Below are 26,686 nucleotides of genomic sequence, written 5' to 3' on the forward strand. Positions count from 1 at the left end.
CGCCCTTACTACCCTCTGAGTAAAGAACCTACCTCTGACATCTGTCCTATAATTACCACCCCTCAATTTAAAGCTATGTCCCCTCGTGTTAGCCATCACCATCTGAGGAAAAAGGCTCTCACTGTCCACCCTATCTAACCCTCTGATCATCTTGTATGCCTCAATCAGGTCACCTCTTAACCTTCTTCTCTCCAATGAAAATAACCTCAAGTCCCTCAGCCTTTCCTCGTAAGACCTTCCCACCATACCAGGCAACATCCTGGTAAACCTCCTCTGCACCCTTTCCAATGCCTCCACATCTTTCTTATAATGCGGTGACCAGAACTGTACACAATACTCCAAGTGCGGCCGCACCAGAGTTTTGTACAGTTGCAACATGACCTCATGGCTCCGAAATTCAATCCCTCTACCAATAAAAGCTAACACACCGTACGCCTTCTTAACAACCTTATCAACCTGGGTGCCAACTTTCAGGGAGCTATGCACATGTACACCGAGATCTCTCTGCTCATCAACACTACCGAGAGTCCTTCCATTAGCCCTATATTCTGTACTCCTGTTACTCTTACCAAAGTGAATCACCTCACACTTTTCCACACTAAACTCCATCTGCCACCTCTCAGCCCAGCTCTGCAGCTTATCTATGTCCCTCTGCAAACTGTAACATCCACCCTCACTGTCTGGAGTACTTCTGAAACTGAGGGAGAATTTAGCACGGCCAATGCACCTAACCAGCACGTCTGTGGGAGGAAACTGGAGCACCCGGAGGAAACTCGCACGGAGAATGTGCAGACTCCGCACAGATGGCAACCCAAGCCGGGAACCTGGATCCCTGGCGCTGTGAGGCAGCAGTGCTAACCCACTGTGTCCCCGGTCGCCCGAAGGTGATTAAATGGAAGTTCCATCATCCGACCTCACCCCCACACTCCCCCATTTGCTTTAGTGCAATGAAAGTTGAAGGATTATTGGTCATTGGAAATTCTCATGTCTGGAACCAGGGGCTCTCCCTGTAATCCCACACATTTAGCATGGCTAAACCCTCTAACCTACACATCCCTGGACCCTAAGGGACAATTTAGTATGGCTAGTGTGTCTAACCCGCACATCTTTGGACTGTGGAAGGAGACTGGAGCACCCGGAGGAAATCCAGGCAGACCCTGCACAGACAGTGACCCAAGTCGGGAATCGAACCCACTGGTGCTGTGAGGCAACCGTGTGCCACTGTTCTGCCCGGGAATGTGCTTCCTTTAGAATACCGTGAACTTTCAGGCAACACTTTAACAAACCAGCCTATTAAAATTATCACGGAAAACTATATGATCTTTAGCATTCTAAGCCAGAATTCAGGGCCATCCAGGGAATTCACACATCCCATTGATTAAGGATGGAGTAAAACAAACAAACATTCCAGCCAATTTGTCTTTCTGTTTGACCTTGGACAAGCAAATAATGGGAGGCTCGAGGTGTGTTGGACAAATGTGAAAGTGATTCCGTTGACCTGCCGTTGTGTCCTGCTGGTTTCCCTCATCAAGATGGGTTGAGTTGAAGGCCAAAATGTGGAATAGCAGCATGGGATGTGTAATCGACACACCATCCCTCTCTGAGCAAAGACATTTTGAACTTGTACAAGTCACATGATGAGCACCGCCATGTTTTCTAGCTGTGAGTTGAGACTGAGGGGTGGATATGAGGTATTGTTTACACAAGAGCATAGAACCTGCGTGGATACAAGACTTTTCAAAACCTAGAGAGCCTCACTGCCAGTAAAGCTCTTCTGAAGTGACACAGTGGGTTAGCACTGCTGTCTCACAGCGACAGGGACCCGGGTTCGATCCCCGGCTCGGGTCACTGTTTGTGTGGAGTTTGCACATTCTCCTCGTGTCTGCGTGGGTTCCCTCCGGGTGCTCCGGTTTCCTCCCACAGTCCAAAGATGTGCAGGTTAGGTGCATTGGCCTCGCTAAATTGTCCCTTTAGTGTCGGTGTAAATATATTGGATTACGGCGATAGAGCCTGGATGGGATTGTTGTCGGTGCAGACTCGATGGGCCGAATGGCCTCTTTCTGCACTGTAATGATTCTATGAAGTGTAGCCACTGTTGCAGCGTAGGAGACACAACCAGCCAACTTGTGCACAGCAATCTCCCACAAACAATGATGGGATAAGTGACCGGATAATCCATTCCTGTGGCGTTGCTGGAAGATTAAATGTTAAACGGGAAATGGGTGATAATTCCCCTGCATCTCGGTGGCACAGTGGTTAGCGTCGCTGCCTCGCAGAGCCAGGGATCCGGGTTCAATTCCCAGCTTGTCTGTGTGGAGTCTTTACACTCTTCCCGTGTCTGTGTGGGTTTCCTCCGGGTGCTCCGGTTTCCTCCCACAGTCCGAAAGACATGCTGGTTAGGTGCACTGGCTAAATTCTCCTGGAGTGTGGGGATTTTCACAGTAACTTCATTGGGGTGTTAATGTACGCCTATTTGTGATACTGGTGAATAAACTTTACACTTTTATAATAAAACAAAACGCATAATGAAATGTTTGCCCGATGAAGTGTAAGAATAAAATGTTTGCTACTCTGTAATCAAATTTGAAAATTAGTTGCCTTTTAATTTGGGTATTAAATTAAATAGATTTGCGTTGGCCATTGTATTTTGAAGGTGTGATTGTGGGTGTAATTTGGATAGAGTTTTGCAGTGTGGAAGAATCTGGGTAAATTTGTCAGTGGGAGTGTTGCAGCGATAATGTGGGCAGGATGGGGATTGCCCTTCACAGTGCAGCTCAGAACAGAAGCACTATCACCGTGTGCTGCTCCGTGGGGGTATCCATTCAAAACTTTTCTCATTAGCTAATCATAAGTGGTGGATAAATGAGAACAGGGCAGCGTGGTGGTTAGCACTGCTACCTCTCCACCATGCGGGGATGCCGGCGTTGGACTGGGGTAAACACAATAAGAAGTCTGGCAACACCAGGTTTAAGTCCAACCGATTTTATTTGAGAGTAAACTCACCAGCTTGTGGGTTTATTCTCCAATAAATCGGTTGGACTTAAACCTGGTGTTGTCAGAATTCTTACTGCCTCTCAACGCCAGGGACCCGGGTTCAAATCCCAGCTTGGGGTCACTGTGCACATTCTCCCCGTGTCTGCATGGGTTTTCTCCAGGTGCTCCGGTTTCCTCCCGCAGTCCAAAGATATGCGAGTTAGGTGCATTGGCCATGTTCAATTGAGCATTTCTGTCCCAGGATGTGAAGGTTAGAGGGGCAAATATGTGGGGTTAGGCCCTGGGTCGGATTGTTGTCGGCGCAGACTCGATGGGCTGAATGGCCTCTCTCTGTGCTGTGGGGTTTCTATGATTCTATGACTAAACGATCGCAGTACTGATGTGAATTTGAACCTTTCCGTGTACTTGTTGGCAAAGAAAAGCAGGAAGGGCACGTGCTCGTTGATTGAGTGTTTTACTTCCCTGGTTACCAGAGGATAGGAGCAGCACTCCCTCTTATCCGCAGAGGCCTCACAGCAGCCTAGAACTCCCTGCGCTGGTTACCAATAAATTGGCCCCTTTCAAATAACTGGACACATGGGGCTGGGCAGAAAAATTCAGAGGGACAGTCACTCCAAAAGCTACGGAGAACTTCATTGGGCAGTTTGGTATTTAGCTGTGTGACGTGTCAATTTGCTGTGTATGGTGACATGTTCATCACCCCAGCCTCACCTCCGACTGCTGGAGGGTTTCCATTGAACAACACGGAGCTCACGCAGCAACCTGTTGGAGTGTGCTGCGCTCTGACCCGGAGTAACTGGCTTTCCCTTCCTGCTCAGTCTGCTGTAACTAGCTATACTGTCCTTGAACCTTATCACCACCCTGTACAAGGACCCGGAGCCGCTTTGGTTTCGAGGCAGCAACACAGCTCCGATCGCAGATTGTAGGGTTCAAAGGAAAGTCGTTTGCTTTCCTGATTATTTCCAGGAAACTTGCGACTGTTTTGCAAATGTTGACAAGTCGAATCCTTGCGTTGGCAAACTCAAGGTCACCCAATAGTGTGATATTCTCCTCTCCCTCAGGACCAAGCCCCTCCTTTTAGACATTTAGAACAAAGAACAACACAGCACGGGAAACAGGCCCTTCGGCCCAACGAGCCCGTGCTGCCATTTCAACATTGTGAGTCCCCTCTTCCACCCATGACCCTTGTCTATGCTTATGGCACTCCACATTGGAAACCAGATTGAGGGGAGACTAATTTAGGGACAATTTGTTACATCAATCAGCCTAAGAGCACATCTTTGGGGCGTGGGAGGAAACCGGAGCACCCGGAGGAAACCCACGCAAGCACGGGGAGAATGTGCAAACTCCCACAGATACTGGCCCAAAACCATGTATCTGCACAACAAACAGTGATAGTCACTGAGCTGTCGTGGTGCCCATCAGCTGGTCCAGTTTTAAGCATACACAAACGACGCGAAGTACTAGGCTACTCTCGAAACATCCAAGAGCAGCCCACGCACGACCCAGCGCGTGTACGCCCCTCGTCAGACAACAAGGTGGACCTACGCACCTGTAGAGTAAAAGAGAAAAACATCAACATGCGTAACAGTTGATTTCCAGGAATGTCCCGAGGCTCTGATCCTTATTTAAAACAGTCTCCTATATCCCTCCATCCCTGTTTCGCTCATGTGTCTATAGATATATGAACAATAATGGGCAGATAAAGATACTTGGATCCATATATATTGGGCCGCGCAATTATCACTACGTACATTCCCACGCTAAACTCTGTGACCTCCTGGGAGGGGAACTAAACCCCAGACTAAAACAACTTGGCTGAAAACATCTGGAAAATTCCTTTCTAACTCGTCCAGATGATTGAAACGTGATCACTTTGGCCCCCCAGTGCCCTAAAGTAACTCCCTTCAGTAAGAGGTGAAGTCTATTCCAAACAGAGGCTCTTGTTTTTAGGAACTCAGTGAGTCACGGATTCCCTACAGTGTAGAAGAGGCCATTTGGCCCATCTGCGCTGAGTCTGTAACAGAGTAACTTAGCCAGGCCCTCTTCCCTTCCTCCATCTCCATGACCCCTCACGTTTACTTTGGCCGATCCATCTAACTTAACGGATCTTGGGACACTAAAAGGGGCAATTTAGCATGGCCAGTCCGCCTCACCTGAACATCTTCTGGAGCTTGGGAGGAAGCTGGAGTAAATCCACTCACCCAGAGGAAATCCGAGCACTCGAGGAAATCCCCTAGTTGCCGCGCTGCGGTCTCTGTTTGGGTACACGGAGGGAGAATTTAGCATAGCCAACGCACCTACCCAGCACGTCTTTCGGACTGTGGAAAGAAACTGGAGCACCCGGAGGAAACCCACTCAGATATGGGGAGAACATGCACACTCTCTCAGACAGGGACCCGAGCCGGGAATCGAACCCGGGTCCCTGGCGCTGTGAGGCAGCAGTGCTAACCACTGTGCCACCGTGTCAAGCCGCTGCTTAAGCTGGCAACCTGTCCCAGAGATTGACTATTGGGAAGGAAACCACCTCCATATGTTGAACCTACTGGCCTTAATCGATTTAAAATTGTGGTCCTGGCCCCTTGCGGCCGATAATATTTTCTGACAACCCCTGACAGCGTTCTGTAGCGAAGATCATCCACACTGAAGGCAAATAAAGCTAAATTGGAGAACCCACAGTGGGGTTAATAAGCTTTTATTGTGTGATAAACCTCGCGGAGACACGCAAAACTTTCAAATGTTACAAAATGGCAAATGAAAATGAGAAGCAAAGAATTAAGGGAGGGAAAGATCCCAGCAGCCTGTCCCAATCATTGTGATACCTCGTACCCAGAGTAGGTACATTCCATTGCCTCCACTGGGTGCGATAGATAAGAACTTGAGGCTGAATAATAGGAGTCATGGCAAAATATCTGATTTCTTTAGTTGGAACGGATTCAATCCTCCCCATTAGGCTTGATGTAAATGATAGGGAAGTGTAGCCCCTTGCACCCTCATTTCCTTCTCTATGAACAGTATGCTTTGTATAGCGCGCAAGAAACTGTATTTTTCACCGTATGTTAATATGTGTGGCAATAATACATCAAATCAAAATCAGACTGTGGCTACCAGAGCAGCTCAGAGGTTTGGAATTCTGCAGAGTCACCTCCTGAATGCCACCACCCCCTCCAGCCCCAAAAGCCCATCCTTCTTTCACAGGACCTTCCAAAATGCTAGGTAGGAGGTTCACTAGGCTGATACCAGAGATGAGGGGGTTAGATTATGAAGAGAGACTGAATAGACTGGGTCTGTACTCGTTGGAGTTTAGAAGGATGAGGGGGGGATCTTATAGAGACGTGTGAGATAATGAAGGGGATGGATAGGGTAGAGGGAGAGAGATTCTTCCCGCTTAGAAAGGACAGCAGGACTAGAGGGCACAACCTCAAGATAAGGGGGGGGGCAGTTTAGATCGGAGTTGAGGAGGAACTTCTTCACTCAAAGGGTGGTGAATCTCTGGAATTCTCTGCCCGTTGAAGTGGTGGAGGCTACCTCGCTAAATATATTTAAGTCACGGGTAGATAGGTTTCTGATAGACAAGGGAATTAAGGGGAGAAAGCGGGAAAGTGGAACTGATCCACTTCAGATCAGCCATGATCTTATTGAATGGCGGGGCAGGCTCGAAGGGCTAGATGGCCTACTCCTGCTCCTATTTCTTAAAACTGCGTCCTTTACCTCTGGGAAGGGACAAAGGCAGCAACTACCTTTAGGCTCCCTTTGAAGCCACTCACCATTCCGACTTGGAAATATAGCGGCTGTTCCTTCACTGTCGCTGGATCGAGGGTGTGTAGTTTTCGATGTGTTTTCTCGATCTGTTATCTGGAATACCTCCCAACGTCGGAGATGAATTGTTGAGTGGTGCCGGTTGTCTGTGTTAACTGATTCGGAAAGAGGGAGCGGACTGGTTTCGCCCAGGCTGGGTCTAAGCTGAGTTCCAAGTGTGCAGCAACGTAACCACGTGCCGGTAACGATGCATATTGCGTTCCTGGAGCTGGCATGTGTTCAGCGCGAAACTGAGTCAAGCCAGTGGGCTTAGTGGTACTGGAGATTTGAGACGATTTCTGCTGTGTAGTGTAACCTGTCAACAGTGCAAGCCTCTGAAATTGCCGGGGCATCTGTTGATTTTGAGTAAAGTAAGCTGTAGCGTCAAAGAACAAGATACTCGTGAAGGAGTCAAAGACTAGGAATTGTTAGATTTTAAGGGAAAATGTTGGTGTAGTGGGAGTGTCACTGGATTGGTCACACAGAGGCTCAGGTTAATGTTCTGGGACATTAACCCACCACAGCCGATGGGAGGATCTTGCTGTACATGGTCCTTATTCCAATTTCATCTATTAACATGATTCTTAATATTTCAGTAAGGCATAATTGAGGCATCTAAGATGGTAATTCTGTGTCCACTTAACTCTTAAGATCGCTAGACTATTGTTGGGGATGGTGTATGGAACAACAGTGGGTAAATGGAGATAAGACATGGATTAGCCATGATCTAACTGAATGGTCTAGCAAGCTTGATGGGCTGAATGGCTTCTGCTATTTTCTATGTATGTTTGAATTTATTCGTGACTCCTCCAATACTGAAACAGCCCATGTCTAAATGCAATAAGACATGGACAGAATCCAATCTTGGGATGATAAATGGCAAGTAAGGAAGTTCCCAGGATCTAACTGGCACAGATACACGGCATTACCATCCCCCACTGTCAATATCCGGGGGTTACCATTGACCAGAAATAAACTGGACTAGCCATGTAAATACTTCCTGCTGCCTCGGCAAAGCAGCCAGCATAATTAAGGACCCCGTGCACCCCGGACATTCTCTCTTCCACCTTCTCCCTTCAGGAAAAAGATACAAAAGTCTGAGGTCACGTAGCGACCGACTCAAGAACAGCTTCTTCCCTGCTGCTGTCAGACTTTTGAATGGACTTATCTTGCATTAAGTTGATCTTTCTCTAGCTATGACTGTAACGCTACATTCTGCACTCTCGTTTCCTTCTCTATGAATGGTATGTTGTGTAGCATGCAAGTAACAATATTTCCCTGTATGTTAATACATGTGACAGTAATAAATCAAATGAAATCAAACTGTGGGTACCAGAGCAGCTCAGAGGTTTGGAATTCTGCAGAGAGGAACTCCCCTCCCGAACGCTACCCCCCCCAGCCCCAAAAGCCCGTCCTTCACCCTCCTTTCACAGGACCTTCCAAATCTGCATCCTTTACCTCTGGAAAGGAAAGAGGGCAGCAAATGCCTGGAAATTCCCTTACAAGCGACTCACCAGGGTGGCACGGTAGCACAGTGGGTTAGCACTGCTGCTTCACAGCTCCAGGGTCCTGGGTTCGATTCCCGGCTCGGGTCACTGTCTGTGTGGAGTTTGCACATTCTCCCAGTGTCTGCGTGGGTTTCCTCCGGGTGCTCCGGTTTCCTCCCACAGTCCAAAGATGTGCGGGTTTGGTTGATTGGCCATGCTAAGAAATTGCCCCTTAGTGTCCTGGGATGTGTAGGTTAAGAGGGATTAGCGGATATGTAGGGATATGGGGGGTGGGGCCTGGATGGGATTGTGGTCAGTGCAGACTCGATGGGCCGAATGGCCTCTTTCTGTGCTGTAGGGTTTCTATGATTTCTATCCCGACTTGGAAATATATCGGCTGTTTCTTCACTGTCGCTGGGCCAAAATCCTGGAGCCCTCTCCCTGACTGCACTGTGGGTGTACCTACACCTCGGGGACTGCAGTGGTGTAAGAAGGAAGCTCACCGTCACCTTCCCGAGGGCAATTAGGGATGGGCAATAAACGTTGGCCCAGCAAATGTTGCCCACATCCCGTGAAAGAATTGTTAAAAATTAAAAAATTTTCCTCCAATACGTGGAGGTGTAAAATAGTAATCTGATTCAATTGTTTATTGTTTGGAATTTTATTGAGATATCGCTGTCACAATTCTCGTAGAGATTAATAATTTTAGAAAGTGATATACATTTTTCTGTGATCGATGCGGCAGAATTACACAATAAGGTTTTAAGACTTGAACTGTAGCAAACAAACTAAAACTAACCTTGACTAACATTCCTTAGCAGGAATTCATATTGTAAATTACAGAAAAGTTATACACATCCACTCCCTCCTGCAAATGAAACCTCCCCCCCGCCCCCACTGTGTTAACATGTTACACCGCACTCCCCACAGAATTGTAGCCTTTACATAAACTAGTCATAGTTACTCCTAGCGTCCAATAGAACTGCTTCTCTCCCTTTCACTGAGTCATATAGAAACTCATAACAAAAGCATCCTTTCTGGTTGTATCACAGCTTGGTACGGGCTCCTGCTGTGCCCAAGATAGCAAGGATTGTGAATGTAGCCCAATCCATCACTCAAACCAGCCTCCCATCCATTGACTCTGTCTACACTTCCCGCTGCCTCGGCAAAGCAGCCAGCATAATTAAGGACCCCACGCACCCCGGACATTCTCTCTTCCACCTTCTTCCATCGGGAAAAAGTTACAAAAGTCTGAGGTCATGTACCAACCGACTCAAGAACAGCTTCTTCCAAGACTTTTGAATGGACCTACCTTGCATTAAGTTGATCTTTCTCTACACCCTAGCTATGACTGTAACACTACATTCTGCATTCTCTCCTTTCCTTCTCTATGAACAGTGTGCTTTGACTGTATAGCGCGCAAGAAAGAATACTTCTCATTCTATACTAATACATGTGACAATAAATCAAATCAAAATAATTAGTTAGTGTCCTGAAATCGACTTATGTCAGTCTTTTGAAAATCCCTGAATCGAATTGTAGCAGTGACGTCCACCCAGCCACCAAATGCCAGGACAGGTCTTCCAGTGCCTCATTCTTCACAGGGCTTGTCTTCTCAACCAGAGAACCAACTCCCACCAGCATCCTGCCTGGTGGTGAACAGAAATTCTAAATATGCAGCAGCTGCAGATTTCCTCACTCTCAGCAGGAAATATTCTCTCTAACCTGCGTCCCTGAGTCAATAGGCCTGGCAGCAATAAAGTCAGTTGCAGTATCCTTTGTTTCCAGGTATTTAATATCTGGTGCCTTGCTTTCAATAGTACCCGATCTAACATAAGAAATAGGAGCAGGAGTAGGCCATCTAGCCCTTCGAGCCTGCCCCGCCATTCAATAAGATCATGGCTGATCTGTCGTGGCTCAGTTCCACATTCCCGCCCTCTCCCCATAACCCTTAATCCCCTCTCTTATCAAGAACCCATCAACCCGCTTCTTAAAAATATTTAGCGAGGCAGCCTCCACCACTTCAACGGGCAGAGAATTCCAGAGATTCACCACCCTTTGAGTGAAGAAGTTCCTCCTCAACTCCGTTCTAAACCGCCTCCCCTTTATCTTGAGGCTGTGCCCCCTAGTCCTACTGTCTTTTTTGAGTGGGAAGAGCCTCTCCACCTCTATCCTATCCATCCCATTCATCATCTTATACGTCTCAATGAGATCTCCCCTTATTCTTCTAAACTCTAACGAGTACAAGCCTAGTTTATTCAGCCTCTCCTCATAGCTCAACCCCCTCAACTCCGGTATCAGCCTAGTAAACCTCCTCTGCACTCCCTCCAAGGCCAAAATATCCTTGTGTAAGTGCGGCGCCCAAAACTGCACACAGTACTCTAGCTGCGGCCTCACCAGTGCCCTATACAGCTGCAGCAAGACCTCCCTACTTTTATATTCAATCCCCCTCGCTATGAAGGCCAGCATCCCATTCACCTTCCTGACCACCTGCTGCACCTGCAGGCTGGGTTTTTGCGACTCATGCACAAGGACCCCCAGGTCCCTCTGCACCGTCGCCTGCTGCAGTTTTTCGCCACGTAAGTAATAGTCCTTCCTACCATTATTCCGACCAAAGTGGACCACCTCGCACTTGCCAACATTAAATTCCATTTGCCATTTCCTGGCCCATTCGCCCAGCCTATCTAGATCCTTCTGCAGACTCTCCACACCCTCCGCGCAATTTGCCGTTCCACCAATCTGAGCCCCCATTCCAAAGGCAACCAAGTTACACAAGTTTGACGCTGGGCAAAATCAACAGGAGGTCCACATTTCTGCCTCTACGACTCAGTTTTGTTTTGATTTAAAGGAGACAGTTTAAAGCATAACCACCTTATGAACTCGTGCATCTATAACTGCGAAGTACAGCTTTTCCTTTAAGTATTTAAATTGAGAATGGGAAGCATTCTTCAGAGGAAATGGACGAAAGTACAGTAAGAAAAGCTGCTTTCCCATGTGGAGCAGTGTGTGTGAGAAACGGCTTTGGATTCAGACCTCAGTCACGTGTCTGAAAGAGATTTAGTTAGAAATTGAGACTGGTGGTATTTATTTTGGGATTCCAGGACATCTGAAAGTACATTCCAGACAATGCAGTGCTGCTGATGTGTGGCCACATTGTAAAAAAGTGAGCAGCCAATTTACCCACAATAAGATTCCACAATAGCCTGTTGACTGCAGATCAAATATTGGTGCGAGGAATGTTAGACAGCTACCTCCAGCACCATGAACGGAGTGGCTTACTTTCCCTTTGTCTAATAATCCTGTTGCTAGCAAAATAATGTGGGAGGATGCAGAGCTGCTTTGTAATCCACCTGATTGTTGAAGTGTTTAACCTATTGTTCTTAATCTCTCTATAATGCATTTTACTGTTTGGAGATGTTTGTTTTGACAATACCACGTTAAGGTTAAACTCGTACGTCAATCTTTTATCTGATTGAAATGTCTTTCTCCTTACAGATTGGTGGATGACAGATGCGTGGTTCAGCCGGAAGCTGGAGATCTGGCCAACCCGCCAAAGAAATTCCGGGGTAAGCTAACCAGGGGGGGCAATACATTTCTCTTCAAGTATTTTGTGAGGACGGGAGGAACCTCTGGCTGTCTGCCCCGTCATCAGAAGTATTTCCAAAGTCTTTTTGATGTTGGCTGTGACAGGTCTTCTCACGCCCTCTGTTTGTGAGATCCAGTTTAATATTAACTCGCGGCAAACCTACATGATCAACTCAGAGGGTTAGTTTATTGACATTCGAACCCAATGGTGATGGAGTGGGGAGGTGCGCACATGTAGAGGAGGAAGATTCACAAATCCAGGCGACAGCAATAATTGAGCTGTGGACATGAATGTAAGGGTGGTACAGTGGTTAGCATTGCTGCCTCGCTGTACCAGAAACCTAGGTTCAATTCCAGCCTATCTGGAACAGGTGGCTTTCTCTGCGGAGTTTGCATGTTCTCCCCATGTCTGCTTGGGTTTCCTCCCAGGCTCCAAAGATCTGCCGCTTAGGTGGATTGGCCATGCTAAATTGCTCTTGAGTGTCAGGGGGACTAGCTGGGTAGGTAGATGGTGTTGCCAGGGTGGGATTGTTGTTGGTGTAGGCTCGATGGGCCAAAAGGCCTCCTCCTGCACAGTAGGGATTGTACGATTGCATTATTTCCGATGTCTGAGAAGTCCGATGAGGAATAGTTTCACCATTGGAGCTAGTGTTCAGCTGACTGAAGACTGAGATTGGAGAATTATCTTTACACTTGGTGCTGATACCACAAGATACAGTTGGTGCACAGAGACTGGGTCAGTTCTGGAGGCTATGGTCAGAATATCTTTTAGCAGAGGCCAGCCTCGAGGAGCAGGCTAGAGTTGATGCTGGCGTTCTGTTTCTTGGTTCGCTGGTTCATAGCAGACCTGGGGGAGGGAGGGTTTTAGTTCTCAAAAGAATATTGAGATTTCAAAATGGTCATTCGAGCCACGTGACATTTTGATTGAGAAATGTTGATCGAAAGTCTGGAACTGGTTTTGATTTCAGGATTGATAAGGTCCCAGCCGTTAGCTCTTGAAGAGTTCCCGTCTGTATTGAGGTCTTTCCGGTTGAGAAGCCTAGAGGGATGAGCTTAGCAAGGTGCAAATGGCATCCGTTACCCCCTGAATGGCCCCCTTTTGAAATGGACCTCAATAGTCCAAGGTGATCCAGTCACAACTCTGCAGGAATAAGAAGTTTCGAGTTGAGTCCCTGGTTTTGTGATGATAATATCCTCATAATTGGGGCTGAGATTCCTTGATGACAAGAGGAGGATTTTTTTAACCCTTTGTAACACCTGTTGGTTGCTTTCGAAGCAAAGGGCCAATGCTGTGGTCATGTGACTTGTGGCAGCCGTCTTTTTATGGTTCAGTGCATTTTAAACATAGCAAAAAAAAATGTTTTTGACTTCCTTCATATCCTATTGACATAACAATGCTCAGGTCTCCCCATTTTCTTTGAGATGTTTGTTTGCAGATGATACAAAGATATGTAGAGGGACAGGTAGTGTTGGGGAAGCGGGGGAGCTGCGGAAGGATTTGGACAGGTTAGAGTGGGCAAAGTGGGAGATGGAATACAATGTGGAAAAGTGTGAGGTTATGCACTTTGGAAGAAGGAATGGAGGCATAGACTATTTTCTAAACGGGAAAATGCTTAGGAAATCAGAAACACAAAGGGATTTGGGAGTCATTGTTCAAGATTCTCTTAAGGTTAATGTGCAGGTTCAGTCGGTAATTAGGAAGGCAAATGCAATGTTAGCATTCATGTCGAGAGAGCTAGAATACAAGAGCAGGGATGGACTTCTGAGGCTGTATAAAGCTTTGGTCAGACCCCCATTTGGAGTATTGTGAGCGGTTTTGGACCCCAGATCTAAGGAAGGATGCGCTGGCCTTGGAAAGGGTCCAGAGGAGATTCACAAGAATGATCCCTGGGATGAAGAGCTTGTTGTATGAGGAACGGTTGAGGACTCTGGATCTGTACTCATTGGACTTTAGAAGGATGAGGGGGGATCTTATTGAAGCTTACAGGATACTGCGAGGTCTGGGCAGAGTGGGTGTGGAGAGGATGTTTCCAGTAGTAGGAAAAACTAGAACCAGAGAGCACAACCTCAGGGTAAAGGGACAATCCTTTAAAACAGAGATGAGGAGGAATTCCTTCAACCAGAGAGTGGGGAATCTGTGGAACTCTTTGCCACAGAGGAGGCCGGGTCATTGAGTGTCTTTAAGACAGAGATAGATAAGTTCTTGATTAATAGGGGGATCAGGGGTTATGATGCTCACCCTCTAGCCGTGAGCTACTTCCATTTTCTCTTTCCGCTCTGACCCCTCTCTCTCTCCTCCACCTCCTGCACTGAGGAAGTGAGGCTCAACCTGAGTTCGGGCAGCGCCTCCTCTCTCTCAATGAGACACTTCATAGAATCCCTACAGTGCAGAAGGAGGCCATTCGGGCCATTGAGTCTGCACCATCCACAATCCCACCCAGGCTCATTCCCGTAGCCTCACATATTTACCCTGCTAACCACCCCGACACTTAAGGTCCATTTAACGTGGCCAATCTGTTATGACACAGAGATTAATCCCCTTTACCTTGTTTCATTAAAGTGTTTGGGAAGGTGTTAACGGTTCTACATTAACGTTTAGATGTTATAAGTAAATAATTAGCAAGTTATTTTGTTTTTAGCTAAATTGTAACATTTTAGTTAAAGGATGGTTCGACTGGAGTGCTGTTCAAATAAAGGCAAGGATCATTCAGTACCAAAACAGTAATCTCAGAATCTTAGTTACTCTCAAAAATATATACAACCAGGTCTAATGTCTTGGAAAAGATTTGGAGTTGCCCACTGCCTGTAAGTGCTGTTTGATTTGATATTTGGTTGTAGATAAATAGAGAATACTTTCAGCTAGCAGGGTGGAAAACAGCTCCAGGATGGCCTTCTCAGTCGAACTCAACCGAACTGGAGTCACTGAAGACAGGCAGTAGGATTCCTACATTTATACTCCTGATGACCTATGCATTTTCTTCATCAGGATTGGTTTGCTGACAGCAACAGCAAATTCAAATCTGATAGGTTCCCTTTAGCTGAGTATTTTCTTTAAACTCATAGGCTAACAAAATGCAAAAACCTACAGAGCCTGTTACCAAGGCAATCCTGGTGCTTGTTCCTAGTTACAATTGTTGCAACTTATGTATTTTAAACATTCAAGCCCTGAATACAAAACCAGCTTCTAAAGCTTCACTGTGCCACCCCAGTGCCTGGTCCTTTGCCCACTTCACCTCCTTCCAGACCCAATATTTTCAGATAGTAACCACTCTACTTTGATTAGCCAGCAGGACTGGCTAATGATTTTGCTGTTGCCATTTACACCTCCTTTAACCGTCATCTCTTATTTGTGTATTTACCCTTTCCCATTTTTTTGGTGCCTTGTCCCAGATAGCCCTCAGCACACGTTAACAGGACCCGAGCAGCTCGGTGAAGCTGAAATCAAGACATACAACCTGTTCAGTATCTCCTTCCACTCAACCCAATATCCTGACTGCCCCTTATGTATACTCCTTTTTTAAAAATAAAACCAGTCATCAAAAGCAAATAAACGAGAGGGGGTGACACCTCCTGATGGGGCACTGTAACAGAAAATAATTCCAAATGAAACTTGCATGGTTAAGTTGAAATATAATTTTCAGGAGTGCCCCCTGCGGTGTCCATCGGGCACGGAAGGCTTCGAGTATGGCCACAGTGTGCCCCCTGTCTGGGCTATCGGCTGTGAACACAGCTGTGGGGACACACTGCCACCCACTGTCTGGTCCTTTGCCCCTATTTTCGTGTGTTCAAACACCAATAACTACCCACCATCTTACCTGTAGCAATCGGAGGATAGAGGGAAAAGGCAGGAGAATTGGCAAATCGTCAGCCACGACTGAACGGCGGAGCGGACTCGATGGGCCGAATGGCCTAATTCCTCCTGGTAATCGACAATACAGACACTCCCTCCTGTTCTTTTCCTCCTTTTCCCCATCTCCGTGTGCTCGTGTAGAACCTGTCGCATTCCTAAATTATTCCGGGTCTATTGGCGACATTCCTGAAACGGGGGGGGCGGGACTCTGCAGCTCGCGTGGTTTCTCAGCGGTGGGAGGTGTCGCACCATTTGCAGGCGGTGGGATTCTCCAGTCCTGGCGGGGAACTCGTGGGTGGGGGCACACTGCTGGTGGTGGGGGCACAACCTCAAGATAAGAGGGGGGGCAGTTTAGAACGGAGTTGAGGAGGAACTTCTTCACTCAAAGGGTGGTGAATCTCTGGAATTCTCTGCCCATTGAAGTGGTGGAGGCTGCCTCGCTAAATATTTTTAAGACGCGGGTTGATGGGTTTTTGATAAGAGAGGGGATTAAGGGTTATGGGGAGAGGGCGGGAATGTGGAACTGAGCCACGACAGATCAGCCATGATCTTATTGAATGGCGGGGCAGGCTCGAAGGGCTAGATGGCCTACTCCTGCTCCTATTTCTTATGTTCTTATGTTCAATATTTACTTGTGCAAAATAAGATATCAAGTGCTTATAACTTCTATTATCTATAAAGCTCCAACATAAAGTGGTTTAAACTTTTATAGAGTTGTAGCAACAGCAGTTTTTAAGAAGAAAATTATGAATGTGTGTGTTTTTTTGTAAGTTTCATACATGCCATTATTCCTATAGAGGTAATTGGTTTGGTATAGACCGTATACTAGATGAATGAGCTTGCAAGTGTCATGAATTGGCATGGAGGGTATTGGGGGCATTGAGAGTAGGTGGGTGGCATGTGTTAGCATGGAAGGGGGAGAAAGTGGAACTGATCCACTTCAGATCAGCCATGATCTTATTGAATGGCGGGGCAGGCTCGAAGGGCTAGATGGCCGACTCCTGCTCCTATTTCTTATGTCAGAGAACCGTGCCAGTGTGAACACCCGGAAAAACACCACACGTTGACTCTTTCTCTCTTCAGGTCTGCCTTGCTGAGTATTTCCATCAGTTTCTGTTTGGTTTCCTGCATTTTGCTCTGTGTTTGGGAAGAATCGGGCATTTAATCTCTGTGTTCATCGTTGTTTTGTCCTTGGTGAACTTGGCTGACTCTGCACTTCCTGCACAGATAGCAACAACCATACTTCCACAAGCCACCCTTTGTCTGCACACTAGCGGTGAACAGATGACAGTTAAAAGCAAATTCATTGCTATTTCGAAAGCCCGTGTTCTTTAATCTCCAGTTGGCAGGTTTGGTGGTTGTGTTTTGCCAGATTTATTAAATTTGGCTTCCTGATGTGCTCAGTTGGGATGTTGAGCTCTCCATTTTGGTGGGTAGCGTGGTGGCTCACTGCCTGGGCTGTACAGCGGTTGGCACTGCTGTCTCACAGTGCCAGGAACATGGCTTTGATTCTTAAGAACATAAGAAATAGGAGCAGGAGTAGGCCAACACTGCAGCTCAGTGACTATCACTGTTTGCTGTGCAGATACATGGATTTGGGTCGGTGTCTGTGGGAGTTTCTCCCCGTGCTTGCGTGGGTTTTCTCCGGGTGCTCCGGTTTCCTCCCACACCCCAAAGATGTGCTCTTAGGCTGATTGGTGTAACAAATTGTCCCTAAATTAGTCTCCCCCTCAATGTGGAATGCCATAAGCATAGACAAGGGTCATGGGTGGAGAGAGGACTCAATGTTAAAATGGCGGCTCGTTGGGCCGAAGGGCCTGTTTCCCGTGCTGTGTTGTTCTTCTTTGTTATCCAGCCCTTCGAGCCTGCCCCGCCATTCAATAAGATCATGGCTGATCTGAAGTGGATCAGTTCCACTTTCCCGCTTTCTCCCCTTAATTCCCCTGTCTATCAGAAACCTATCTACCCGTGACTTAAATATATTCAGCGAGGTAGCCTCCACCACTTCAACGGGCAGAGAATTCCAGAGATTCACCACCCTTTGAGTGAAGAAGTTCCTCCTCAACTCAGATCTAAACTGCCCCCCCTTATCTTGAGGCTGTGCCCTCTAGTCCTGCTGTCCTTTCTAAGTGGGAAGAATCTCTCTACCTCTACCCTATCCATCCCCTTCATTATCTTATACGTCTCTATAAGATCCCCCCTCATCCTTCTAAACTCTAACGAGTACAGACCCAGTCTATTCAGTCTCTCTTCATAGTCCAACCCCCTCATCTCCAGATTCTTGGCTTGGGTCACTGTCTGTGTGGAGTCTGGGTGTTGGGTTTCCTCCGGGTGCTCCGGTTTGCTCCCACAGTACGAAAGACATACTGGTTAGGGTGCAATTGGCCGTGCAAAATTCTCCCTCAGTGTACCCCAACAGGTGCCGGAGTGTGGCAACTCGGGGATTTTCATAGTAACTTCATTGCAGTGTTAATGTGAGCCTACTTGTGACACTAATCAACAAACTTTAAACTGTAACTAGTGACAGCTATTCTCAGTTGTGTACTGGTTAAACGTTGCGTTAGTTTAGCTTTCAGGCAGTGTATTACAACCCATCGAGAGGCCTCATTGCTAGCCTGGGTCACGGCTCCCTGAAGCTGCTATTCACCGGGTGCCTTGCCCTCTGTGACCCTGGCGGTTGTGTACCTAGATTTATTGGTTTGAAGCTTGGAGCTCCCAAACGTGTTGTTGTGGGCCCTGCCCTCGAATGAATGGTTCTGCGGAAGAGACTTCCCTCTCCGGGCTCTGTGTTTTGAACGGGGAACAGTTCGATCTGTGCCGGATGGGGCCTGACCGTCGCTGACCGGTTTACGGGCTGGATGTGACACACGACAATTCGCGTTTGTCACGCTGGCCCCTGTGCGTTGGTCCTTGACCTGACCCCCCTCCTGCGATAGTCGTTCCTCGTTGGCAGACACGAGGAGAATGTGCAAACTCCGCACAGACAGTGACCCCGAGCCGGGAATCGAACCCAGCACCCCGGAGCTGTGAAGCGGCAGTGCTAACCCACTGTGCTACCATGCAGCCCACGGTCTTAACGTCAGACAATGGAGACGGAACATGAAGCTGCTCCTGCAGGCAGCAGATCTGGCCGTTTGCTGTTGCCTTTCTTTCAGATTTATTTATTTACTCAGCCGATTGCGTTTTAATCTTATCGGAAACAGTTAGTGATGGCGGGGGGAGGGGAGCCCTCAATCGCTGCCTACGTTTCATGACTTTGTTTTAGCAATACAAAGATTTACACTTCTGCAAAATGCTTTGCAGCCAATTTTTCTTGCAGTGTAGTCTGGTTTGTAATGTAGAAAACCTGACTGTCATCTTAAACGCAGCAAGTGTTTGGGATCTGGAATGTACTGTCTGAGAGTGTGGTGGAGACAGATTCACACAGTGAGTGGTTAGGATCTGGAATGTACTGTCTGAGAGTGTGGTGGGGACAGATTCACACAGCGAGTGGTTAGGATCTGGAATGTACTGTCTGAGAGTGTGGTGGAGACAGATTCACACAGCGAGTGGTTAGGATCTGGAATGTACTGTCTGAGAGTGTGGTGGAGACAGATTCACACAGCGAGTGGTTAGGATCTGGAATGTACTGTCTGAGAGTGTGGTGGAGACAGATTCACACAGTGAGTGGTTAGGATCTGGAATGTACTGTCTGAGAGTGTGGTGGAGACAGATTCACACAGCGAGTGGTTAGGATCTGGAATGTACTGTCTGAGAGTGTGGTGGAGACAGATTCACACAGTGAGTGGTTAGGATCTGGAATATGCTGTCTAAGAGTGTGGTGGAGACAGATTCACACAGTGAGTGGTTAGGATCTGGAATATGCTGTCTGAGAGTGTGGTGGAGACAGATTCACACAGCGAGTGGTTAGGATCTGGAATGTACTGTCTGAGAGTGTGGTGGAGACAGATTCACACAGCGAGTGGTTAGGATCTGGAATGTACTGTCTGAGAGTGTGGTGGAGACAGATTCACACAGCGAGTGGTTAGGATCTGGAATGTACTGTCTGAGAGTGTGGTGGAGACAGATTCACACAGCGAGTGGTTAGGATCTGGAATGTACTGTCTGAGAGTGTGGTGGAGACAGATTCACACAGCGAGTGGTTAGGATCTGGAATGTACTGTCTGAGAGTGTGGTGGAGACAGATTCACACAGCGAGTGGTTAGGATCTGGAATGTACTGTCTGAGAGTGTGGTGGAGACAGATTCACACAGCGAGTGGTTAGGATCTGGAATGTACTGTCTGAGAGTGTGGTGGAGACAGATTCACACGAGGCTTTTGAAAGGGAACTGGCTAACCATCTGAAAAGAGAGCATTTACAGAGCTGCCATGAAAAGACAGGAGTAAGGCTAGCAGAGTTGCCCCTGCAGACGGCTAGCATGGACATGAAGGACAGAATGACCTCCTCCTGTCCCCTAATCATTTGGTGATTCTGTATTGGAATGTGATTTTGGTCGGAAGAACATGAAAGCCGTGTATCCTTGCAAGGTAAAGAATGAAATGGGAAGCAAATAGATCGGAAAGTGCCAATCACTAAAAGTTGCTCCAGTTGATAAGGTCATTTCACTCCTTATTCTGGGAGACCATAACACAAGTGTAGGGACAGATTGATTTTGGGTTAGACCCCATTTGAGCACTGTGTGCCATTTTGGTTACTGAAACACTGGAGAGAGAGAGTTTACAAACTCTAGTGGAATCTAGTGCATGCAACTCTCCGCAATGGACAGAATAAGAATCAATAGAGAGTGGGGGCGGTGTTGGCGGTTGTTGTGGGGGGGGTATGGTGGCCGGGGTGAGGATGGGCGGGGCTGCCAGTCATCCTGTTTGTGGGATCTTGCTGATTTGGAGTACCGTGAGCAACTATCGTGGTGGGCGAGGGGGAGTGTGTTGGAATGGTCAAGTCGAAAAGCAACAAAAACTCTTCAATTTCCGCCCCCATCACCAGGGGCCTTGTTGTTTCTTGGGAACCCCCTCCTCTCCGTCCTGCACCTGCTCCTGTTCCTGTGAATTCTTTGGAAAGCTTGCGTTTCCCGTGTCTCTAATTTAATTGGGGTTTGTTTATTTGGTTTGACCTTTAAAAGAGGATCAGGGAGGTTTGTGGAGAAGGTTTGGAGTGGAGTTGGGCCTGGTCCACAGTGTTTTGGCCACAGGCCTATGCTTTGCAGTAAATGCTGTGCGTTTCCCTGTTGGTAGCTGCCTCTGCGTGTTGTCTTTGTAACTGGACTTGTTTCGAGCTCAGTGGGAGAGCTGTGTGTAACGTCCAGCGCCGTGCTACGGTGACACAGAGAAAGGGGGTTACCTGCGGGTTCTGCCATCCAGTTCTGGGCCCCTGTAAAGAAGCCTTTGAACTTGGGATGGGGGGGGGGTACATTAACAATGCAGCACCTTCCAAAGAGACACAGACCTGAGGACTGATGTGTGAGGAGGGGATGGCGTGGACGATCTCCGCAGACGGAGCTGCCCTCTTCCGCCATTGGCCAAAACCCTGGAGACCGAGAGGCTGATATCGGCCAATAGCTGCCCTGAGAACTGAGGGGTCCTGATTGGTGGTTAGCTCCACTGAAACAGATCCCCCCCCCGGTCAGTAACAGCAGCACCGTTTGCTGTTGAACTGAGGGCGTCTTGCGTTGATTGTCAAGTTAAGTACAGGCCAGTTTCTGCTCGCGATGAAGAAATTAGTGTCTCTTGGGTCTGTGACAAAGGAGATCCAAAATTGCATTTACATAGCACCCTACAGATCCTTGAGACTTTCAAGATTTACAGCGAATGTAGTAATTGTAGAAGTGTAGCCACAGTTGTAAGTCGGAAACTGATCATAATTCCATCAGATGTAGGAGCAGAATTTGGCCCATGGAGCCCACCCTGCCATTCAGTCATGGCTGTTACACTTCTCAAAGCCTATTCTCCCCCCTTTTCCCCATAATTTTTGATCCCATTACCAACCAAGAACCTATCTCTCTCTGTCTTAAATATACTCAATGACTTGGCCTCATAGCCTTCCGTGGCAATGAACTCCAGAGGGTCATCTGTTTACTCTGAGGCTGTGCCCTTGGATCCTAGTCTCTCCTATCAATGGAAACATCTTCCTCACATTCGTTCGATCCAGGCTTTTCAGCTTTCTGTAAGTTTAAATAACATTCCCCCTCTTCCTTCTGTACTCCCATCGATTACAGACCCAGAGTCCTCAGACTCTCCTTACATATCAAGCTTTTCATTCCCGGGATCATTCTCACGAACCTCCTCTGGACCCTCTCCAGGGCCAGCACGTCCTTCCTTAGATACGGGGCCCAAAGTTGCTCGCGATACTCCAAATCAGTGCACTGCGAGATCCCATAAACAGGATGACCGGCAGGATAATCCTGTTTCAGCGTTGTTGGTTAAGGAATACATACTCAGCAGGCCACCTGGTGGAGCTCTGCCGCACCTCCTTCGAAATAGCGACGTGGGATCTCTCTACGTAACACGAGTGGGAAGTGGGGGGTGGGGTGGGTCTCTTAGTTGGACGTTTCGTCTGAAAGATGGTACCTCTGCCAGTGCAGTGCTCCCCCAGTACTGCGCTGGGCAGTCGCCAATCTCGGAGAAATTACAGTGCTCCAATCTCGGAGCTGGACTGGAACCCAGGAGCCGATCCGAGAGGCTAACACACTTCCCGTCAACCCACGACTGACGGCTGGTGATCTCCAGGGAGCCGAATGACCAGAGGTTAGCGCTGGATCTGCGGCTCCATACATTAGGTTGGAGAGTCCTTTGGCCGAGGTAGAGGAAGGAATTCTCGGAGATGTTGTGTACACGATTGAGGTCCTGTGCAGCTCATGAATTGCAGAACGACTCTCGAAATAGAGCATTAGCTAATAATCAGACAAGGCCATCATTTGGCAGCGAAACCACCTGTTTTTACTAACGGTTCCTGTGTTTTGTGGTTTCTGCCTATTAATAATTTACACAGCCCTTCTCGCTAATGTTCATTTTGGGTTTTTTTTTAACAAACAAGTTGAATCCAACCTTCAAAGGAGAGTTTTTAAAGGTCAAATTTGAGCCATCCAGTCAGGAAGAGGCCCTTCGGCCCATTGAGTCTACACTACATCTATACTAATCCCAGCCCTTGGCTCACGGCCTTGATTTTTGTCCTCGTCCACGTACTTTATAGAGACTGTGACCTTTCCCTGCCTCCGCTCCCCTCTCGGGTAGAGAGTCCCCGACTCTCAGGGTGATAGAGCACTGCCCCAAATCCTCTCTCAACCCGCCAGCTTAAATTTACCCCCACTCGTTACTGACCCTTCAACTCAGAGAGGGCTACTTCCTCTCTGTCCTGTCCCAAACCCCTCGCGACGGTATACGCCTCACACACTCCCCCCTTCCCCCCCAACCCCACCGAGTTCTGAGGTAAACTCCCCCAGCCCAGGCAATGTCCTGGCGAATCTCCCCCTCGAGCAGAGACCACCTCTCCGTGAAGGCTCTCGTTTCCTGATACGTTTAAATATAAGTTTACAAAGAAAGATCGCCATCCCGTTTCAAAAAAAAAGACTCTCGGTTTTGTCAAATTTGCTGACGAGGTTTTGACTTGAGGATGTTCCTCATTGTTTTAGATTTCTACCTACAGACACCATAGAACGATGTCATTGGAGTCCCTACAGAGCAGGAGGCCATTCAGCCCATCGAGGCTGCAGTGGGTGTTCCAAACAACGGTGCCGTTTCATTGTCCTAGCTAAACGTCAGCCATCTTGTTCAGATGCGGGAAATTATCTGTCAAGTGGATTTGGCGAGTGGTTTATCCGCTCGTCTGATCTGACTGGGTTACGTTGGGTCCTGGTCCCCTCGGCCTAAACTAGTCACTCTTCCAGAATAACCCGCACTTCTCCGATTTACCATGACCCCCTCATTTTTTCCCTCACCGCCCCCACCTTCTGTCTTCCCCCATCAATAGATGTGAGTGTGCCGGTGCCAGAGCAGAAACCCCAAATCATGTTGTGAAACCAACTAGCTCCCACCAGTTCTTCTATTTTAACACTAATTTGAGGATAAGGTGTTTCACTCCAGATATGATTTGATTGACACACTAGGAACTCGCATCAAAACAAACTTTATTTAACAATATCGTTTAACTATAACAAATGAATTAGCTTATTTTTTACCAATTGAAATACTTAAACATTACAAGATATAATTCTTCATTGCTAAACTATATTAGTTCCAATTCAGGCAATATTTCACTTATAGACTTAAACCGCTCTTCAGAGTCAGTTAGTAACACAGAGGCTTATATGCTGGTATGTGAGCCTTCACCTTTGGAGACAGAGAGACCTATTTCTCCGAGCAGGTTTCAAACAGCCGTCTCCAGGGAGAGAGAGAGAAAGAGACCTCCTGCTCCTTGCAGAGCCAAGCAGAAATGGCCTGCTTGTCTTTTAATCCCCACAAGCCTCCTTATCTCTGTTCCCTCCCCGTCTCTGTAATCTCCCCCCGACCCCGGCCTCCCTGCATCTGCGCTCTCCCCCCAACTAGATAAGTAGGACACCTACGTCAGACTATAATTTATTGACTATGGGTCAACTTTCACATTATTTATTCCTACAAAACTCATCTCCAAACCCCGTGGCCTGGGCCTCCCTCTGTGATTGGATCCTGAACTTCCTAACTCTCAGACTCTGAGGACAGGCAACAACACCTCCTCCACGATCATCGTCAACACCGGTGTCCCACAAAGGTGGTATCCTCAGCCCCCTCCTGTGGCCAAGTTCCCCCCAATTCGATCTTCAAGTTTGCTGATGACACCACTGTAGTGGGTCAGATCTCAAACATTGACGAGACAGAGTACAGGAATGAGATAGAGAAACTGGTGCGGAGGCAATAATCTCTCCCTCAATGTCAACAAAACGAAGGAGGTTGACATTGACTTCAGGAAGTGTAAATGAGATCATGCCCCTGTCCACATCAACGGAAACAAAGTAGAAAGGGTCAAGAGCTTCAAGTTTTTCGGTGCCCAGATCACCAACAACCTGTCCTGGTCCCCCCCACATGCCGACACTATAGATAAGAAAGCCCCACCAATGTCTCTACTTTCTCAGAAGACTAAGGAAATTAGGCTTATGCGCTATGACTCTCACCAACTTTTACAGATGCACCATTCTTTCTGGTTGTATCACAGCTTGGTATGGGCTCCTGCTCTGCCCAAGATCACAAAAGGTTGTGAATGTAGCCCCAATCCATCACACAAACCAGCCTCCCATCCATTGACTCTGTCTACACTTCCCACTGCCTTGGCAAAGCAGCCGGCATAATTAAGGACCCTGTGTACCCCGGACATTCCTCTATATTCTTCCATCGGGAAAAAGATACAAAAGTCTGAGGTCACGTGCAACGACTCAAGAATAGTTTCTTCCCTGCTGTTGTCAGGCTTTTGAATGGACCTACCTCGCATTAAGCTGATCTATCTCTGCTATGATTGTAACACTACATTCTCCACTCTCTCGTTCCCTTCTCTATGAACGGTATGCTCTGTCTGTCTCGCGCGCAAGAAACAATACTTTTCACTCTATGCTAATACATAATAAATCAAATCAAATCCACTCTGTATCAACTGTACCAATTGACATAGCTAAACACAACAGTGCTTTACAGAAACTAAACCACTTTGAGCGACTCCACCAGATAATTATGTACCTCTGTATCTTTTTCCTGCTCCACGTTCTGTCCTACAGCTGCCGTATCTTCTTTCTCACACAACACTAAATTAAGTTAATGTTTTGGCAAGACCTTCATTTTTGTTTCCAAACTGTGATTCCCTGCTGGATCCTGAGAAAGTGGATTACACATTCCCAAGCCTCCTCTGCTGCCTCGCTGATCGATTTCAGATGTGTGACACACCCGGAGTTTTAATATTACTCCCCCTCGTGCCAAGGTTTCCAGCTCATTGCTGTCTCTGCATGTTGCACGCAGACTGGTGAAAATCCTCTGGCGTCTGGTTCAAATCTCACCACAGCCTGGAAAAATGTGGCAGACACTGGTGTGTGGCGCCAGTGGGGGGAGAGAGACCCTGGGGCCGTGATGGCGGGGTGGGGGGGTGCGAGACCCTCAGGCAGTGCCAGGTGGAGAGACCCTTGGACAATGCTGTGCCAGGGAGGTGGGGAGGGGGGAGAGACCCTTGGGCAGCATTTGGGGGGGCGGGGGGGGGAGGAGGAGGTGAAAGAGACCCTCGGGCAGTGTCGGGGGGGGGAGGGGGGGAGAGACCCTCGGGCAGTGTGGGGGGGGAGGGGGGGAGAGACCCTCGGGCAGTGTGGTGGGGGGAGGGGGGGAGAGACCCTCGGGCAGCGCCGGGGGGGGAGGGGGGGAGAGACCCTCGGGCAGCGCCGGGGGGGAGGGGGGAGAGACCCTCGGGCAGCGTCGGGGGGGGAGGGGGGGAGACCCTCGGGCAGCGTCGGGGGGAGGGGGGGAGAGACCCTCGGGCAGCGTCGGGGGGGGAGGGGGGGAGAGACCCTCGGGCAGTGTGGGGGGGGAGGGGGGAGAGACCCTCGGGCAGCGTCGGGGGGGGAGGGGGGGAGAGACCCTCGGGCAGCGCCGAGGGGGGGGAGACCCTCGGGCAGCGCCGAGGGGGGGGAGACCCTCGGGCAGCGCCAGGGGGAGGGGGGACCCTCGGGCAGCGTCGGGGGGAGGGGGGGGAGAGACCCTCGGGCAGCGTCGGGGGTGGGGGGGGGAGAGACCCTCGGGCAGCGTCGGGGGTGGGGGGGGGAGAGACCCTCGGGCAGCGTCGGGGGGGGAGGGGGGGAGAGACCCTCGGGCAGCGCCGAGGGGGGGGAGACCCTCGGGCAGCGCCGGGGGGAGGGGGGACCCTCGGGCAGCGCCGGGGGGAGGGGGGGAGAGACCCTCGGGCAGCGCCAGGGGGAGGGGGGGATCCTTGGGCAGCGCCGGGGGTGTGTGATTGTGGGGGGGGGGACACTGA

The 26,686-nt window shown here is 48.6% G+C and overlaps 1 protein-coding gene across 1 annotated transcript in view; it reads left to right on the forward strand.

Annotated features, from left to right (window-relative positions):
• Positions 1–26,686, forward strand: part of LOC145355587 (inositol 1,4,5-trisphosphate-gated calcium channel ITPR2-like) — a 171,685-nt gene that overhangs the window by 29,661 nt on the left and 115,338 nt on the right. The window contains exon 2 of the mRNA XM_080207836.1: positions 11,775–11,845. Within this exon, the coding sequence (XP_080063962.1) occupies positions 11,775–11,845 (71 nt within the window). The remainder of the gene's footprint in view (positions 1–11,774; positions 11,846–26,686) is intronic.

Source organism: Carcharhinus amblyrhynchos, chromosome 19 (assembly GCF_965287045.1).
Source record: "Carcharhinus amblyrhynchos chromosome 19, sCarAmb.v2.hapA, whole genome shotgun sequence".
In the NCBI taxonomy this organism is placed as follows: Eukaryota; Metazoa; Chordata; class Chondrichthyes; order Carcharhiniformes; family Carcharhinidae; genus Carcharhinus; species Carcharhinus amblyrhynchos.